The sequence below is a fragment of the Halichoeres trimaculatus genome, unplaced genomic scaffold (assembly GCF_033239565.1).
Source record: "Halichoeres trimaculatus isolate MK-OKI-2021-1 unplaced genomic scaffold, fHalTri1.1 fHalTri1_scaffold_8, whole genome shotgun sequence".
NCBI lineage: Eukaryota > Metazoa > Chordata > Actinopteri > Labriformes > Labridae > Halichoeres > Halichoeres trimaculatus.
Window position 1 is genome coordinate 14138386 of NW_027437186.1, and position 20717 is coordinate 14159102.

Sequence of the window (20717 nt, forward strand, 5' to 3'; positions counted from 1 at the left end):
CGCAGTCGTGAGCACTGCATACGCTGTTTCTGCGTCACTCTACAATACTTCACAAAAACACAATTTGGCATTGTTTTCTGTGTCACAGCAAGAGTAACCTGTTTCTTCGGCTTTTTCTGTTTCTTCAATTTTATTTCAAGTGTGTAATGTTCATTCAGATTTAGAAACTAAACAAGACATTTTGTCAAGCTTAGCGGCATAGCCTGTGCAGGGAGGACAGCCCCAGACTGAGGACGCAGTCACTCTTGCAAACCGTACTGTGCTTCAGCCCTAAAGTCCAGTTTGTTTGGCCAGTGTGACCTAGGGGTGGGCGATATGGGCAAATAAATATATCTCGATTATTTTTTCAAATTTTACGATAACGATATTCTGACGATATTGAACAAAAAATACTACAAACTTGCCTCTCAAAAATCTGGTCTATACCTTGCCTATATTGCCTTACGGGGTGTCATATGTACATCGCAGCATTCACATTTCTCCTTGCACTGTTTCACGCACAGTGAAGCTCCGTTCCAACGTGTTCACAGACATACAAACATGCACACAGGCAAGCACATTCCATATAGCGGACAGGAAGCTGGGAAAACACCACTAGAAACATCTCCCAGCGCCTTCTCTGTGAAGATGCAACACTCACTCCAAGTCATTTCCAGGAGAGGGACGTGGACCCGTGCTGAGACGGGAGACTCCTGCATGTCTCCTCCGTGTGCGACTGTGTAGTGTTTGGTTTCCATTGAGTCACATGAGTGAACCCTGTCCACTGATTGGCTTCCAAGGCAAGCATTCAGCAAATGAGGACTTTCAAGCACCTCTCCTTTGCCATCCATGCACCGTCTGTTTTTTTTTTTTTTTTTCAAAACAGTATTACTCGATAATATAAAATTGCACATCGTTGAAGCAACATTTTGGATAATATTGTACGTAATATATATTGTCCACCCCTAGTTTGACCGCAAGTGTGCTGTGGAGGTGAGGAGAGGTGGGCTTCAGTGCGATTCACTTCATGCACAAGCAAAAGCACGCGGACAGTGCGTATGATCCATGATGTCTCTAAAGTTGTAGCGGTGTTCTCTGTGTCTCATTGTGCTGACACTGATGAGATCGCACTTTGCGTTAATAGAAGGGGGAATAACACTGCGGGGGGCCAGTCATGCTTGAGAACAGCACAGTTTGGATGGCACTTGTGACCGTGTCCTGATTTAAACCCTGATTATTATAGCAGTCCATAAAATCATATTAAGAGTCTTTATGTACTGATATTTTATTTCTCAGTCATCCAGTGATGAAATTGTCATTTTGGTCAAGGAAGTTTGACTGTAACTGCATGTAGCTGTTTGTGTGGAGATAGTTTTTCAGGTAATATATGCAGTGAAGCTTATTCTCTAATAAGAGGTTGACGTTTCATATAATTGTACGATAATGGCTCTCAAGCTATTTTGTGATTCACTCTGATTTTAACTGTGACTTAAAGATTCATATATTGCCGTCTTCTTTGTTGAGCATTTTATGAAGCTGAGTTTTGTGTCTTGGTTTCCACTCATGTGTTTTCCTCTCTGTCATAGCCACCCTGCAGATGTGAGACCATGATGCATTTCTGTACACAGGGCTCCAAAACTTTGAGCATTAACAGTTTCTGGAAAACTGATCTCACTGTTTTAAAGCAAGCTGACACTTTGTGCCAGGATTAGATATCACTGAGATTCTGCAGAATAGTTCCTGGTAGAGCTGTAGACGTTATCTGGTTTCTGCTGAATTTCTGCCAGTCAGGGGAAAAACCACTTCCGCAACTGATTTTAAACTTTAATGGCTCGCTCAATTTCTGAAGCTCAGAATAAGGAAAAACTGTTCATGCTGTATTAAAATGTCAAAGTGTGGCCACTAAACCAACAGAGCTTTATTTAAATCTACACAGTGTAACTAACGACAGTTAGATCTGAATAATGAAAGTGGAGTTCTCGAAAGAAGCTTCTGTATGTTGAAAGTCATTAACAAAATATCTTGATATGTGCACAGGGAGCAGAGACAGGTTTATCTTTTACTTGTAAAATATCCTGCCCAGTGTGATGTCTGATCAGTCACAGCTGGCAGTTTTTCACTTCAACAGCTTTCTGAACAAATAATTCATGAGGGACAGACTTACCTGATCTGCCCTGTCAACATCTCTGTAGTAGAAATTCCTTCGTCTTTGTTCCTTAATCGAGGTCTCTTGGGTTGTCTGTGGGGTTGGATTTTTTGTTCTTCAACTGTGACACGTTGAATGAGAAATCAATTATCACAAAACACATGCTTTTCCCCAATGTCCTTTGTTGGTAGGTAGCCTATGGTAATTTTTATTCACTTGGTGAGGTGAGGTGGTGTGGTCTAGTACAGAGAACAAACTCTGTGTGCTGTACTATTTATAGATGAAGAACATCTTCTCACAATAACACAACTACCAACTTAATCACTGACACAAGAAAGCCACCCGCAGTAATCATCCAGAGAGGCTCAGTTTTTGGTGGGCTCTTGTGGTTTTAACATTTTCTTGCAAGCCTAAAAACTTGAAAACACTAAAATTTGAGCCTCAATATCACATATTAGGACTGAGGTCAGATTAGTACATGTTAAATTTTGCTGCAAATCCAGTGTATGTGGTTTACAGTACTTCCAGAGCCAGCTTTAAGTGGACACCAACTGCAGTCTTTAGCTCTTATGCATAGCTCCATTTCTCGCAGCCAGAGGCTGCGGGTTTTCTCAGAATTTTCTCCAATTTTCAGAAAATCACAGCTTTGTGCAGGCTGTTCTTTGTAGGAAATTAGGCCTGTATTAAGCCTCTCATTAAATAAGCTGTAACTACACAAAACGTAGCCAGAGGGCTTCAAAACTTCTAGGGTGTGTCCGTCAGGTCCCTAGGAGCGTCCCCAGTGGGTTTTCACAGAACCAGGTTCGGGGTCCAATTTTCGGAAAATCGCAGCTTTGGGCGGGCTTTTTTTCTTGGTAAATTAGGCCTGTATTTAGCCTCTCATTGAACTGGCCTTAACTCCACAAAACGTAGCCAGAGGGCTCCAAAACTTGGTTTATACACATGCACGTAAATGCACATACCAAACTTCATTTTTTAAACTAGATAAAGCATCAGGCACAATACAAAAAAAGACAAAAGCAGTAATAAAACGTCTCAATCAATGAGATTGGAGTCTTTCTCTATAATTTCTGTGTAGGAATAAAGTCAAGTCCAAGTCATCAGTTCTATAACCCAGGTCAGGACACTTCTGCAGATCACACTAGTAAAGGACTTTCAGAATGCTTACGACTGAAGCCTGGCTCACACTACAGGATTTTTTAAATCTTATAAGCTTCTAAAATCGGGTTGTCACACATAAGGTGAATCTTCACAGATCATCATCTCTTAAATATTAAGCACGCACTAACTTCAAGATTTGAAAATACTGACCAGCACACTCTACAGGATTTCACCAAGATTACTTGACCAGAAAGAGTGATGCACCACATGTGCTCAGCTGTTTGATCTGACGTTTTTGGGACAGGTGGAGAGCGCAGCGAAGCTGTCTGCAGTGGTTCATTTCATCCATTACACGCAAACAGAGGGACAGATGTGAAACTCTCGCTGAATCAGTCAATAACGGCGTGATCTCACACTGATCACTGACAAAACATCAGTTTTCGACTGTTTGAAAGTGATGTGCTTATGTGTTATTTTTAAAAGCATTAGTTAACTGGCTCGAGTGGGCCAGTGGAGTGCGCAGTCAGCTGATCTGGAGCCTTTCAGTTGTGCTTTGAGCCCAGCGAGTGGGCCAGTGATCTCACAGGGAAGCAAAAAGCACACAAAAATTGAGACTTAAGTGCTGTGAAGGCTGTAGCCATTATTTGTAGTGAGAAAAGTGAAAAGGGTCAAAACACATCTGGATGAAGGTACAGCGGACAACATGAGCTGTCTGTCCAATTGTTGTCTGTTTTCTGGTCTCTTGTAAGAGGGGCTCTCTCTGATTGGCTGTTGTCATCCTCAGTGAGAATGAGTGGAGTAATCATCCTGATAATATTAAACATGTTTGGAAATGATCAAGGCGGCTCCGAAGAGGCTGTATGACAATTGTGGGGCTCAAGATCGATCCCTCATCCCCTCACACTAGAAGATAATCTAGACCGAACATTGGGCCAAATTTTGATCCTGGATCAGATTTCTCTAACTATTGTTGGGAGGTCTGAATCAGGGCTAAATCGGCCTAAGAATCCTGTTGTGTGAGCCGGGCTAAAGTTTCTATCACCAGAGCAGACTGATGAGTACCACACCTCACACTGTTATTAATTGTCCAGAGCAACATTTACTTGTACAAAACATACAGTCACATTAAACCATGAGTCCTAAACCTGGTAATTTAAAAGTGTAACAAACTTTAACTTCTTTCATAATTTGCCAAAGAGACCAACTCCAGAACACTGATGTTCAATGTCAAGTGCTGCAATGAATATTGCATCAAACTGTGAATTCCCACATCAGAATTGGAAAGTCTAACACACACACACATGCACACGCACACACACACTCACGTCAGTGGCTCAGTTATTGCAGGTTACTCGGGCTGACAGCCTGGAGAGTTCTGCAGCAGAACTGAGCTGCGATTGGATGAGAGAGAGCAGAAATGAACAGGACGTCCCAGCCTAGTTCCCAGCGTGCGCGTGAGTGTGTGTGCATGTGTGTATGTGTGTGCTTGTAATGTGTCTCTGTGTGTTTCTGTCTGTGTGGTAATAGCTTGTCCCTACTTAACCCTAGCAGGGTCTGAGGGCCAACTGGGTTATATAAAGCCTGCTGCTCTGTCAGCTTCACCAGCCAAAGGCCTGAGATCTGTGTGTGTGTGTCAGTGTGTCTGTGAAAGTTATCAGTGGAGAGGAAGAGACACAGATATTTTCTCTTTGACAATGAAAAGAGGAGTGTGGCTCATACCGTTACTTACAAATGCAGATTCAACTCTTTTTCACAACAGAATAATTTTAAATGTTCATAGTACCTGTCTTTATCAATCAGAATAGTCGACATTTATGTCTTAATATATTTAACACATCCTGGCCTTCAGGAAACAGATCAACAGATGCATGATATTTCACCCCCAACAGCTAAAAGACTGACATTTTTAAATGTTTCTGTTTGAATTGTAAAATATAAAGTTGATACAGATTTGAATACATGCAACAATACATTTCAGTCAGGTTAAAAAAGCGCTGTACATTCATGTGCTCTTTGTAAAAACCATATAAATGAAACAAGACGAAAGATAATCTTGTTGTGTGATCCCAAGCTGATTTTGAAAACATTAGAGCTGCATTTCTCTTCAAGAAAAAAAACAAAATAGTAACTTTACAGCCAAACTGTAAAGTTTTGCCTATTTTATTGTCCATTGTACCATAATTGACCAAAGCTTATCATAAAATGTGAATCTTACTTAAATTAACCAAACCAGTTAACATCAGAAAGAATTAAGAATTCAGGACTTAAAATCAGGAATTGGGATCATAAAAATATTCAAAGTTTATTGAAGTATCAAATCAAAGAGTGGGGCTTTTGCAAACATAGAGCCACCCCCTGCTGGCTATCAGTAAGAATGCAGGCTCAAGATACTTCTGCACCAGCTCCATTTAAACCGCTGAACTATGTGTCTGTTCGTAACCAGAGGTAGTGAGGAAAAAGTGCATGTTCAGATATTTCATACCCCAATCAGAGTTTGTAGTTTAAAGATAGTTGTGTTAGATAGAAAATCAAAATTAACATGCCTCACTTCTTTCAGCAGGTAATGCTCACTTTCACTAAGTCCTACATGAAAATGTTTCTACATAAACTTAACAACTGAAAATACATTTCAAAATGCAATGCTTTGTGTGCACTTTTATTTTATTTTACTTCACAAAAGCATTCAAAGTGAACATACACCCATAATTCACCACTGTAAACTTCAACACAATTAGCACAACTACATTCTGAAAATTAAATATCATTTCTCTCCATTTAACTTATAAATCTTCTAAGGAAAAACTTAGTATCAGAGTCATGAGCTGCGTTCTGTTTTAAACCGTGGACCTATAACTTTAGATAACCTCAGTGAGCTGTGTAATCAATTGTATAACTCCTCTCAGCTTTTGCTTCTGTTCTGACGTCATGTGATAATAACTGTGACTCTGAACTTCTCTATGTGTTTTATCCACCGTGTCACATGGGCTTTATCATGTTATGCTCAGTTTTTGTATTTGCGTCAGTAAAGGGATGCCCTAAATGGTTAATTAGGTGTGTCCCACTGAGCTCTGATGAACTTCCACATGCTCACAGTCTTCAGGGGCATGAGGCACTGTGGACGCAAACAGTAAAAGCATATTGCAGAAATTGACATCAGAGCAAAATCTGTCATTTATAGTTTTATCATAAACTTCTGCAAAGTTTTGGAATACATATTAAAGTGTTAGTAAAAAAGTGCACTCTTCTTTTACTTTCTTTTTTTTTTTCTCAGTGACATTTATTTGACCTCAGTCCAGAGTAGAGCCAACAGACCGAGGATCAAGTGTTTGTTTTTCTATCGCCTTTAATCCGTCGCTCTCTGTCTGCAACGTGTCTGGATTAATGCACACATACACTTACGAGGTCACATGTCAAATTATATCGATGCATCAAGAGGGATTATGGGTTCACAGGGATTGTCAATCTCATCCCAAACTCTCCACTTTCTTTTTCCCTTTTCCTATTTCAGCCCTTAATTCTGTTCCTCTCTTTCTCTTATCTTTTTGTCAGTTTGTTTTTTCTTCTCTGGTCCAGTCGTCTCATTATTTCTCTTCACGGTCAGAGTTGGCCGTTTCATTTCCACGACAGTGTAAATAATGTCTGTTAAAAGTGTCTGGTCACAGTTTGGGCATTGTGTAGTCTTACTGTCCTTCCGTAATGTTGGGCCTCTCGGTTTTATCATTTATTTAGCTTCATCCATTCTTTCCAGTATTACTCAGCGTCACATTAATACATTTTTGAAGAGCTGATTTAATAACTTTGTTTACAGAGCACCATTCACCCAGTAAATTTTGCTCTAAGTGCTTCAAATATATAATCAAGAGAGTTATTGTATATAGCCAGACAGAACCAGATCTAGTTCCAAAGTCATACTTAAAAAAAGTTAACAGCTTAAAAAGAGACACCACTGAAATGGGATTTATCTGGATTTATCTAGAGGTGACCCTTGAATCAAGTTAACACATGTTTTGAATATAGAGATGTAATAAGCTGTTGGGTAAAATATATTCTATAGACTAAAATAAGATACTGCAGATACTCTCTTCCTCCCTCTTGTTTTCACTCCTCCCTTCTATGGGAACATTTGTGACACAATTATGCGGTGACGACCATGTCACTGTTTTTCAAATCAAGTTTTCATCTGATGACAGACACCTTGCGTCATGCAGCCTCCGCATTCCTCCTCATGTTTGTGACAGCGCTCAATGCTATAGGCCATGGCAGACTCAGAGCCCTGGCCTTTGACGTATTGGAAATTCAATCTGACACACAGCACAGGAACGATCCGCCTGGATGTGCATTCATTGACCTGTTAATCTGTTCTGGGAACACATAAGCCAGATGTGTTACAGATTGAGCGAACTGGTCCCACTCTGTTTTTGGGAATCACCTCAATGTTTGCAGGGAAACAAGGGCAGATGCACTTAGCCTCAGAGTGCAAACCCATGTCAGCTGTGTCTTAATTTATGCAGGCAGAGCAATCCAAGGAAGGAGCTCAACTTAGCTTTTAACCAGAATTAATTAGCTTTTCATTTTTTATCCTTTTTTATAGTGTATCTTGTTTTCTTTACACAGAGTTAACCAAACTGAAAAAATACATACATTTACAATGAAACTCTTTTAATACTCAATGAAAAAAGATAGAAGCTGTTGAGGCAACGGTTTGGCTCAGCTGTTAGCTTGTGTGTGAGTGTTTTGAGTTGTTCTTCCCCTACTTTCAAAGGTACATGAGATAGGAGCATGTTGAATCAGAATAGGACACCAGTTCTCAAAGCTCTTGAACACTTCCTTGATCCCCAGTCAAACCAAAAGTAGTTATGGATGCACCATGCTAAGGATCATCCTAGAGCTGTCACTGATGCTCAGAGGAGAGAGGATTGTGGGGAGGGGGGGGAAACTGGCAAAGTGAAACATGAGAGCAGTCTGCCCTGAAGACTGTAAACTGACAGATAATCCTGTTCTAAATATCACTCACTGATTTAACGCCAATTGGTCATTCTAAATTGTCTGTAAGTGTAAGTGTGTGCGTGAAAGGTTGTCTGTCTACGTGTCACCCCTGTGATTGACTGCTGACCAGTCCAGGGTGTACCCCGCCTCTCGCCCAATGACAGCTGGGTGATAGGCTCCAGCCACCTGCGACCCTGAACAGGATAAGCGGTTCAGAAAATGAATGAATGAATGATTAAACGCCAAAGTATCCACTGCAATAGTTTTGTCGCCCATTCTTAATTTATATTTTATCTTTTCACATTGTGAAAAAAATGTGTTAATGGTGCAGACAATCTAAATTTCTACAACAAGTCCTCTTAATTTCACAATAAAATAAATAAATAAATACATTTCATTCACTGTTTCCAGTACAGGAGTGTCTTACTTAATTTGCCAGAGCTTAGACTTCTGTCTCAAACTGTAGACCAACATAACATGAAAAAAAACAAGAATGATCCTATCAACTCCAGTTCAAGTCCATGAAAGTCAATTAGGACGGTGTGATCGGGTTAGAGGCCTAATCCCAAAGACAAACATAAACATGAGGAAGCAACAGCTTATTTAGGAGAAGGAGGAAACAGACACAGTCCTCCAGGAACCAGAGGGAACACATCGAGGAAAGCATTTGATGAGTAATGTATGGCTCAACATGTAGTATTATTATTTTCTTTATTTCAAATGTCACTCAGGGTTGGGTGAAACTAACGTCCAAAATCAATGCAAATATGTACTGCAGCCTAATGAATGATAGTCTGATTAACAAAGTGGACACACAGCATGAAGGACATACTGTGTCAACTTCACAGAGCCTCCTTAACTTTATACACAATTCAGTAAGATTCACATTTTATGATAAGAACTTTTAGATGTACTTAATTGTCGCTGTGTAATTAAAGACAAGAATCTATGCACTCTGATTATTACAGCCTGGAAACCATCTGTGCAGAAACAGTTTACTTTATCATTAGGGAGGGGGTCTGTGGCACAGTGGTAGAGGGGGTCATCTCTCAAACAGAAGGTGAGAGGTTTGATCCCAGGTCCCGCCGACCACATGCCAAAGTGTCCTTAAGCAAGACCCTTAACCCTGAGCTACCATCAGTATGTGAATGGGATTAGTTAATACTGATTGGTTCTTTACAGAGCTGCCTCTGGCATCAGTGGATGAATGTGGGTTGAATGGCTGAACATGACTTGTAATGGAAAAGGGCTTAGAGTGACACATGAGCCCAGTCCATTTATCATTGTAAAGTTTGTTTGATACCTAACAAACTGGTACTTATTTTGATTGAAGAGTCAAGAAGGACCATAAACCAAAACATAAGTGTGAAAAGATTTTTAAAAAGATCAGTGTCCAATCAAGATGTTAAAAAAAAAAAGTATTACAAGTAAAGAGCCTTTTCCCTTGCCAATAAAGGCAAAAAGTTATCAATTAGTTCTCTGTATAAGATGCATTTCTTCTGTTACTGTTGTATAGATAAATCAAAATGCAGATCATTCAGTGCTGGTGTCAAAAACAAACTTTAAAACAAGTTATTACTGTAAGTACAGTCTTAGACCTAAGAAATAAACCAACTATTTCCCTTTTACAGAAAAGTATTGAGTGACAACTGAAAGAACAAACAATGTGTGTTTACTGTTGTTTAGTTTATCTAGTTTATCCATCTTAAGTGGTCATGTGTTTATCATAAAGATGTTGATCATTTGTAAAAATAACTTTCGCATTTTAGAAATTATTGATCAAAGGTTGAAAATTAGTTGGAAAAAAATCAAAGTTGCACCTTCTCTAAGACAGTTCAACACTTTTCCCCCAAAAAAATCAGCAATTTTTTTTTAACCAGAACTGGTTCCTTCAAAATACTGGCGAAAATATTAGTCAGCTAAAGTTAGCAACTTTTTATTTCAATTTCCTTTTCTCAGTTAGATTTTGCAGTTCTGCTGTGAGATGCTTTTTCATGTTTGCCCTTGACATGAAACTTCAGTGCACTTCTCAGTTCTATTGGAAAAAGGCAAATATTTTTTTTTGTTTGTTTTTGGAATTTGTTTTTAATCAGTTTGGATTTTACATCATGTTTTCAGAACAAGAACTGATTTGTTGAGAATACTTGGAGGAGTTAATGAGAGCTAATCAGCTTTTTGTTTGTTTGTTTGTTTGTTTGTTTGTTTGTTTGTTTGTTTGCAGTTTGTGTGGCATCATCCCAGGTCTGAGCAGTGTGCTGCTTCCTCGTATGAATCCATTCGTCCTGATCAACATGGCCGGAGCTCTTTCTCTCTGCATCACCTACATGCTGATAGAAATCAAGTGAGTAAACCCTCTGAAGCCAGCTGTTTAACCCTCAGAATCAACAGCCTTCATCACATCCCACCAACATTTTGACACCAGAGTTGCCTGCTGTGGCCAGGTTACGCTTCAGTCACCACTTCAAACTGTCCTGGTCTGGTTTCATGCTGAGCTCAAGGTGTGCCCCCATGTTGGACTTCCCAGTGGGAAAAGAACATGCAAAGGAGAAACTGGAAATGAGACTTTTTTTATTTGGTGACAAAAGTGAAGCGACTTGTTGCTTCAATCTATTAGAGTGATGGTGATGAAAGTATAAAGTATGAGGTTAAAATTGTAAAGTTTAAAGTTTTTAAAGTCTCCATGACCTTTTCTTTGTCTGTTTGCTTAGTAACTATAATGCGGTGGACACAGCGTCGGCAGTCGCAATTGCTCTGATGACCTTTGGCACCATGTATCCCATGAGCGTCTACAGTGGAAAAGTGCTGCTGCAGGTACAACCAGCACAGCTTGTGTTATTAGTCCCTCTCATTCAAGGATGCATGAGTACTCTGATTGTGATACCTCCTTTTTCTTCATAGACCACTCCTTCTCACATCATCGGCCAGCTGGACAAACTGCTCAGAGAGGTGAGAGTCCGGGGAATTCAGCCGCAGTGTCTGTGTCTCCCAAATAATACTGAGCAAAACTCTGTCTGAATAGTTTCAGGTGAAGAATTGTTTAGGATTGCGTGAAAAAGATTTTGAGACTACAGTCGTCATGTTACGACTGTTATGTTTAATGACATGTATCATAATAGATTGATTTTGTTCCACATTTGATTTATAGTATTGACACTTCTCACACTGTGGTGCTGATGTTATTAATAAAAAATAATAGAGTATACATTTATGTTACAGATAACAGATGCTCCATGTTCCTCATTTTAAGTCTGGGTGACTGCAGGTTGCCTCTCTGATCTGTCCCTTTAGAATAGCTTACGAGCTAACCTGAGACTAAAATTTTTGAACTTTTTTTAATATGTGAATTATGATATATGATTTATACACTACTGAATTATGTATTTATCAAATATTAAAAATTTAATCTTTCTATGTCATATTATTTCTCATAGTATTACGGTACAGCTTCATTCTCATAAGAATTCTACTTTTAGTTCGTAGCTTTGCAACTTTAGTGTTTACATTATGATTTTCGTCTGTTTTTGTTCCTCCCTTTAACCTTCTCAAAGAAGCTTTTTAAAAAATTTGAAGCCCAAAAAATGGTAAAACGCTGTCCTGAACAACAAACACAAGGCATGTTGAATTAATCTACTTTGATCCTTGTTGTTTACTTTTTCCTGTTTGTGTTCAATCAGGTGTCAACTCTGGATGGAGTGCTGGAAGTTCGCAATGAACACTTCTGGACCGTTGGCTTTGGGTCTCTGGTATGTTTGTCAGCTAAAAACTTAAAAAAACACAGAAGGGTTCAAATCAACCTTCTGATTCTGAAAATATGATTTATTGACTTGTTGCTCTCATTTTGTTTTGCGTACGTATTTCTCTGTTTCCCAATATCCCTCTGGATGTATCTGGCTTTAGTGCAAGCAAAAACTTTGAGGCCATTAAAGGTCTACTTTACGTACGAGTGACGCACAGTGCTGCAGAGGCTTCCTGTCTCTGCGAGGTCTAAGGACTTGACCTCACAGTCTGCCTCGACATCTCCCTCCTCTCTGACTTCACGGTTTCATCCTGTGCTCGGTCATTATCCTCTCCTCCTCTCACTGCTGCCTCCCTCCTGTTAGTTTGTTTGTTTTGTTTGTCTCCATGTTTGTTTCCTGACCACCCCCACCCACCCACTCCTTCGTCTCGTTGATCCTCCTCTGCCATTCGCCCGTTCTGGGTGACGATCAGCGGTGGATTTGTTCACTCAGATGGAAAGAAGGAACAAGTCATTCATGCGGAGATGTTCTCTTCCTTTCCTCCATCCTCCCCCTCTTTCTCCAGATTTTGGAGGGAACACTGTTGATGTCTGTGCTGTGTCTATGGTGTGTTTTGCGCGTTGTTGTTGTGACAGTATACATGCCCAGCTGGCTTCAGGGCATCTGATGGTATTTAAAACTGAGACTACGTCACACACACTCTGTACACACAGAATCATACAAATACCATGTACCTTTTTTGGCTCCTTTTGACTGAAAGTATCATGGAAAGGTTCCACTAATCAGGGTGAGCCGTTTAATTATGAATTACAACAGCTGAAAGGGGACATTAGTTAGAAGTTTGACAAACTGCAGTATTGTTGGTTTGCCTCTGTTTTGGTCATGATAAACATCTCAGGCCGTTCACATAAGAAGGTATCAGTCACACTGATGTTTAAATTATATAATGGAATAATCTTAATGGTGTGCACAGCTTTATTGTCCCTTTCTAGTGATATCCTGTAGATACAGGACAACATCTAGAACTGAAAGTCAATCAATTATTGAACTAAGAATGTAAATGGGTCATTAGAGTTCATGTTTTCACTTCTTGAAACTATCACTTTCAGGTTAACTTGATTTAATACTTGGAGTTCCAACTAGGAACATTAACAGTTAGTCGGGTGTTGATTACTATAATGTTAAGAAACACAGCGGCATTGTCATGTAATCAAAACCTTTTTAGATCACATCTATAAAGTCTGCATACAGCTGCCTTCAAGCAAATAGTCACTTTAAAGTGACATTGGAGACATTTTGAGATTTACCTGTGCTGTGCGTTGCTTTTCTGATGTGGAACAAGTGAATAATTTGTTTTTTGTTGAACAGTGATGCTCGTGTTCCTCACTCCTCCGCTCAGTGCCCGTGTTTGACACGGCTGTACTTTCTGCCGCCTACAGGGGGAGCAGCGTCCTCTCCTGACCTCCTCCTTGACGTTTATCGTTTTTATGTCTGTCAGCGATGCTGCTGCTCTTGTTGTCGTTGCCTCTGATGTTCTTGCAGTTACACAACTGTTGGTTGTTGGCCCACTGCTAACAGAGCAGCTGTCCAAACTGATTTGACCCCCTGACTGCACTTCTGCCCCACGGGGAGACTCTGTCTGTGTGTGTGTGTGTGTGTCTGTGTCTGTGTGTCTGTGTGTGTGTGTGTGTGTGTGTGTGTGTGTGTGTGTGCGTGTGTGCGCTCTGTCCTTTTTAAGGTCTGAATGTTCCCATGAGGATGGTGGAATTAGCAAACACTGACAAAATGTAGAGTTCAGTTTGGTGTTTTAAGGTCAGATTGCAGCGCTGGAAGCTGAATGTTGAGGTGAGACAAGCTGTCATAGAGGTCATCAAGCCGTCTACGTGTTTATTCAACCAGCTGTTTGGAGGGTTTGTTTTTTATTTTATTATATAAATACAAAAACTGCTCAGGGAATCAGGGTTATGAAGCACAGACATGACTGTCACTGATTTAAAATAACTTTCATCTAATCCAGAAACCAGCAGAGAGGTGACAACAAAACTGTCTATGGAGCAGCTCCTCACACCCACCTGTCAATCAAATCACCCACACCCCTGGTTATGCAAAACTACTTTGCCTTAGTATAATCAAAATCAAGTGTTATTTCAATGACTTTTATTGTTTTTATCATCTTATCGTCCCCTCATCTCTGTATCTTTCAGGCTGGCTCCGCCCACGTCCGTATCCGCCGGGATGCTAACGAGCAGCTGGTTCTGGCTCACGTCACCAACCGTCTGATGCCGCTCGTTTCCACGCTGACGGTCCAGATCTTTAAAGACGACTGGACCAGACCGCTCCTCACCGGGGCCCTGTCCTCCACCTCCTCCTCTATCCCTCCTCTGGGTGCTGCTGAGGGCTACACCTCCCTCTCCTCCTCCTCTTTGCCCCCTCTAATGTACTCTGCCACAGGAGAGCTGGACCCAGTGACTTCCACACCCTCCAAACCCAGCAGCCCTCCTCCAGAGTTTGCCTTCGACACACCAGGGAGGAACGCACAGGCCGTGGTGCTCCCCACACCAGGACACCACATCCACAGGCCGTACGGAGGCCTGGGACTTACTTACGGAGCATCTCCTTATGCGGGGATGCTGAGTCATGGGCTGGTGCGGCCTGGTGCTGGGCTTGGACTTGGTGTTCAGGGTGTTGGGGTGGGTTATGGACTAGGTGTGGGCGGGAGTGGGGTGCCTCCCTCCCAAAGTTACAGAACTGCTTACGGAGGGTCAACGCTGGGGTTTGGAAACAGCAACCCTCTGGGATCACAGTCACAGTACAGACAATACAGACCCTGATGATGATGAGCTGGAACTGAACTTCAGAGCCTCTGAAAGACTTCTGCTCGGGTTGTGTTTCTTTTGCAGGCTGGAGTCAGCGCTACAACGATGAGTCAACAACGAAGATACCTTAGACAACAATCCAAGACAAGGTGTCTGTCTCCTGAGTGTGAAGAGTGATGGTGGGTGTGATGTAGTATTTATTTTACTGATGAGGGGACCGAGAGGTGGACTTTGGTTGAGTTTGATAAGTTTCTCTTTTTCTTTTTTTTTAAACCAAATCTTAAAAAGCACCTAACAGTGCGTCCATACTAATTGTAATCCTGAGGCAGAAACTTGGAGGAAACTTTTTTTGGTTAACATTGTTTAGTAACATTCCTGAAGAAAAAGAAAAAATATACCTTAAAAAAAATATTGTTTTAACGAAGGACACTAAGATCCAAACGCAGGCGGTTACATTTTTTGGGTTCCCTGTCATCATTAAACACATCTCTGAATACACTTATAGGTCAGAAGTCACATATTGAGACTTATTGTTCATGAATAACAGTTTATTGGACCAAAATGGGAGAAACGGTTTTAATTTGATTGGGATCTAAGAAAAATTCAGTCAGCATTCAGTTTTATCTAGAAGCATTGAGACATCTGCTCAAAGTGTTGCCTTTAAGTGTCCTGAGTGCTTTTTCTGCACATGTCCTGAATTTAAACATGAAATACTTACATTAAACCAGAAACATGTGACTGTTTTCATTTAAAAGTACATGCTCTTATCTCATTCCTTCTGTTTTGGTAATATTCAATTTTTTTCCCCTCAGATTTTTATGTCGTTTTGGAATAAAAAAACATTTCCATCCTGTGCTTTTTAAGTGTGGACACCATTGCATCTTTACAGTAACTGTAGATGTCTTGTTACAGGATTAAAACTTCAGATTATTTTTGAAGATGCTTCACAGAGCTGTCAGAAAATTGTTGCAGGTGTAAAAAGGGAAAGTGGTCTTAAAGTTGTTTAAACCTGGACTGGTAGCCAGCCTATCACAAGTGATTATTTGAGTGACAAGCCTGTTTTTGGACTGTGGGGGGAACATGCAAACTTAGAAGCACCACCAGCCCAGTAAGGGAATTAAACCAGGAACCTTCTTTCTATGAGGCACTGACCACTAACCTTTCCCCTGCATTGTCGGTCACTCAAAAAAGTGAAACCAAGGATAAAAAAAGAGGGCACTAAGCAAAAGGTGAAGAATCCACTTACAGAATTTAGAAAATGTACAATTTATAAAAAGATTAGAACACTGACAAAACAGGACGAAAAAATGGAAAGTGAAACTAAACTGTGTTAGCTGAATTAAATTAACCTAAAACAGGAATTCAGCTTGAAGTCCAGAAGAGTCAGCATGACCATTACAAAGACCTCCAGACATACAAGGAACTAAAGGCTCACTACTGCCCTCCCTGCTGGTTTTGGACATGTCCAGTATGGCCGAGTATTTAGGAAACCACATATATTTTTATACATTCAGACACGAAACAGTTTTACTTAACCTAAAATGATGTTTTCTGAAAACTCTGGCCAAAGCAAAGTTTTAGAGAACTTCCACCCTGTGTGTGTGGAGGAAAATATTTTTAAAAACGAGTGAAGTGGGGTATTCCTTTTTAAAATATACCTACATGTTTAAAAGGCCTTTATCTCCTGCTTCTGTGAAAATAGTGCCCTCACCTGACCCTGAAAACACAGACCGACAGAAACAGACTTGCTGGTGGTTTTGGGGTTCAAGGTAAACTTGAATCCTTTACTGTCCAGAGTACGTTCACAGCCACAGGGTCAACAAGTTGCTGGAAGCCGACAGAGGACGCTCTGTCCTCTTCTGAAAACCTGGAAGCGCGTTCTTGCGCTCCGAGGTCAAGGACCGTATCAGCGGCAGCAGATTGATTTAGGAAACACAAACTTTTGATCTCTCGACCTCACAACATCTGTTGTACAGACAAAATCCTTTTTTTTTTTGTCTAAAAGTCTGACAAAAGTCTGTTTGATAGAAGGGCATATTGGATGAGAAGAAGAGCAAAAGAGGTTCGTTGACTTAGAAGTCAATGTTTGCTTCATTAGCAAGATCCATCTGTATTTAGGGTCTAATTTTAGTAAACCTTGTCTAAAGAGAAAAATGAGATAAAATGGAAACCAAAAAAGATGGACGTTTGAAGTAGGCGTGTCATTGTAAGAGAGGAAACCGTCTTCAGACAAACAAAGGCAGCGTGTTAGATGTCATCCCAGGACACTCATTCAACGACTCTTTTGGCGTTAACCCAGCGATGTTCCCTCCCTTGATTACATTTCAGCCACACGCTTGTATAATAACGTATGACACACTATAGCGACTTAGCAGGGCTTGGTCATTATTTTGTCTCCTGCAATCATGTTACCCTTTTGGCCCGCAGTTCATTGCCCTCGCATCTTTATCAGCCTGGAAAATATTCAAATGAATGAGTGCTGCTGCGGGCGCCAGAGTGAGGCTGAGGTGAGGAGACAGCTTTGAGTCCAGCCGAGTCGCGATGTGTTAGGAGGCCAAAAGGCTCCTGACCCCGTTACTGATGGACCCGCCTGGTCTCCAAGAAACACTAATAAGCCCAGATCCTCTTTTTTTTCCAGACCAGAACTCATTGATCGCTGGGTTAGTGTAAATCCAACAAAGGGAAGAAGATTTGGCACATTTCCCCTCAGAGGGAAGCTTTCCCAGGAGTTAAATCAGCTAACAAGGTGGATGTCTGTGGGCCGTGTTCCAAAACATGATTAAATGCAGCGACTGTGGAAGTGCCAAACGTTACGAGACGCTCGCTGACAAAGTGCTTGATTTTGGCTCCATCTTCAAAACAAATTAAAGCTGCCCTCTGCGGTTTCCATTTGCAGCTCTGTGTACAGTGCACGGCTCATAGCTATGATGACCTCATTGAAAAACACTGTTTGATGATAAACCTTCAGACTTAAGATACTGTGCTCACACCTGGATAGGAGGTCATGTTTGTCTTCTTGTTCTGAGCTAAGAAAAACCCAATCTGCCAAAGATTTATTCAGAGGTTGAGTTCCTCCTTCTTTACCTCCTTCTTCACCTCCTTCAATGGATGGTGGTCTGTCTCCTGTCCCAAGGACAAAGACAGACTTCAGCCGCTGTTCACTTTAAGTGAAGATGATTGGCTGTAATCTGTCATCTCTGCATAACCTTTACATCCTCAGAGCCCAGAGGCAGGTTAGACCTGCGTTACCTAAACTCAGGAATGCTCCAGCTTCATTTTAAAGATCACAAAACTCTATGGCTCATCCAACCATTAACTTAACAACATGTGACCAGCACATGAGCCCAGAGGCTCTACATACTCCTGTCCCAAGGCAGGATATTTAAGTTTGTTATAATAAAGTATGATGTAAAGTAAGCAAACAAAATCAAACATAAAAATGACAAAATGAACAGCAACAATGAGGTTTTAATAAAAAAGTTTTTATAAATTACAACTTTATTGACTCTGCTGTTTTTCCACCTGTTTGAATGATGTAAAGTACATTTTCATTGCATTTTGAAAGACAATAGTAGCCTCCCAGAAAGAGGGCATTCTCTTTTTTTTAGGCATCATTCTCCTCATGAAGAATAACATCATTTTCACACAAATTAATATAAAACCAATCAGATCCACATTAGACATGCTTGGAGTGTGACATCATAAATTGGTGGACTTTCTCCATAACAAATGTTACATTCACCTCTTCTTTGTTTCTTTTGTCCCTTTCCAAACTTTGGGGGTCAGATTTTGGGACCAAAACATATTTCCATGATATTTCGTTATTATTCAAAGCATAGTTTGGCACTCTTGATAGAGAAATCCTGGTTAATGTCGTCAATGTTGTAGCATGGCAACAGTAGAGGATGTTTTTTCAGTGCTTAAAAGGCCAAAAAAGAGACAAAAGCAACTAGACAAGCACTTTGAGAGCACAGGCCTCCACCAAGCACATTATGATTGTCAAGCAACTCTTTAGTCCTACTTTAATGTTATACTCCCTTTCAGCAGACTGTCTGCTACAATTTGGTGTTAGTTGCAGGTTTGTACAATAATTTGTTTCCTGATAGTGTTGAAAATTATGATGACCCAGTACATATTTTGTATACTGGATCTCAGTATCCAGAATATTTCCAGGATCTGGATCGAACTTTTACATCTGTCAGAAAATCATGGTGACCTTGTCTTGTATTGTTTTGCAAAGCAATCCGACCATTTATGGTGGAGTTATATACACATATAGTGAAAACATCCCTATCTCACAATGATTAAGAATCCTTTAAAAAAAAGTCCTGGATCCAGACGGTGATCCTGATCACCTCCAAAATTTAGTTACATCTTCCGTATCCCATTTTGAACATTTCCTGAAAATTTCATCAAGATCTGTTCATTACTTTTTGAGTTATGTTATTCACAGACAAACAGACAAACTCTCCCAAAAACTTAACCTCCTTGGCGGAGGTAAAAAATAGTCTCATCTGTGAGCCAGGAGGCGTTGTCTCTCTTCACTAAGTGCATTCTGGGACTGCTGAGGTCCTTCATCCCTAACCACTGATACATCTGCTCTGCACTGATACAACCAGAAGCTTTAAAAGTTGTTGTCTGAAGCATTAATCCTCATCAGACGATCCCCCATTGGTTCTGATGCTGAATCAAAAACCTCTTGTAACCCACTTGCAGTACTTTCAGGAACCACCAGTGGACCTCCCAATGCAACACATGAGTGCTGCCCTCTGTTTTGTCCCACAGTTCAGTCCTCCAAAGCTTTGAAGCTCCTGTCAGACAGTAATCCAGGCTCTAAGCTCTGAATACTAAAACATGAATGAAGCCTCTTTTTTTAAAATCAGTAGAGTAATATTAAACTGTGTTGAACAGGTTGTGTAAAAGTCTGTTATAGAGGATACACAGTGGAGGTGTCCCTCTCCTAACACCCTGAGGATAAGCAGAGTCACCTTACAACCTTACTGAAACAGATGTGAGAATATTCAAACTTCCCCTTTTTTTTTCTTAATGTTTTGCTATGTGCAGCACAATGAGCTTTTCTGAGTTTTTCTTTCTTGGTTTGTTGATAAAATCTTTGAAATAAGTCTTAAACTCATCAAGCTAAAAAGAAGTTAATGCTCTGTTCCTCTCAAACACCCGCTGCTTTGTTCGTCCTGACACCTGTTTAAGTGCCTCGTCTGAAGAATTAATTTCCTCTCCAAAAAGGGATAATCCCTCCTCTGTTTTTGTTCACTGGCTTTTGGAAGAGATTTTCAACAAACAATCAAAGAAGTACTTTGCCCTCAGAGCTTAGCGGGGCTTCTGCTCCCTGAGCGTTGGATGTGCTCAACGGCCCTAAGCCTCTAAAAAAGGTCCCCTGGCATTTCCAAGTTCCGAGCCGTGGTGTTTGTATTAGCGTTGACTTCACATGCTTGTTACAAAACAAATGGCGTAGAAGCTTTGTAATCTGTGCCCAAAATCCCTGGAAAATGAACGAGATCTCTCCATAATTCTGGGTCATTCTGACGCAGGAGCTCCGCTCTGCTGCCATCACTCTGTTCTGCAGCGGAAACAGATTCACTAAAAACTTCAAGGCCCGAGCGAGTGGCCTGACAAGTCAGGGTCAGAGGATGAAAAAAAGAGGTGATGCATTTGTCGGTTTTTTAACAATGGGATAATTTACTTTTTATTTGTCCAGGTTAAGTCAAAGTGAAGTCTTTTCCAATAAGCAACAGACACAGTTAAGAGACAGCTGGAAAGGGTTTTTGGTACACAGTCACACAAGTCGAGGACAGAAAAATAAGACGTTCTGCAAAGTCTACTGGGGTCATCAAAGTCAGAGCAAAAGGTCCTCGCTTACAAGTACAGACATTCACTGAGAGTTCAGCTGTTTCGTTTCCTAATATCAGTTCAACACGTTAGCAAAGTGGCACA

General features: G+C 40.7%; 1 protein-coding gene across 1 annotated transcript in view; it reads left to right on the top strand.

Moving 5' to 3' along the window:
• The window catches only part of slc30a6 (solute carrier family 30 member 6), a 63198-nt gene extending 47564 nt beyond the window's left edge, over nucleotides 1-15634 (top strand). Inside the window, exons 11-15 of the mRNA XM_074676493.1 lie at nucleotides 10434-10553; nucleotides 10921-11023; nucleotides 11111-11158; nucleotides 11887-11955; nucleotides 14154-15634. Coding sequence (XP_074532594.1) covers nucleotides 10434-10553; nucleotides 10921-11023; nucleotides 11111-11158; nucleotides 11887-11955; nucleotides 14154-14780 — 967 coding nt within the window. The 3' untranslated portion in view covers nucleotides 14781-15634. The remainder of the gene's footprint in view (nucleotides 1-10433; nucleotides 10554-10920; nucleotides 11024-11110; nucleotides 11159-11886; nucleotides 11956-14153) is intronic.
• The last annotated feature ends 5083 nt before the right edge of the window (nucleotides 15635-20717 follow it).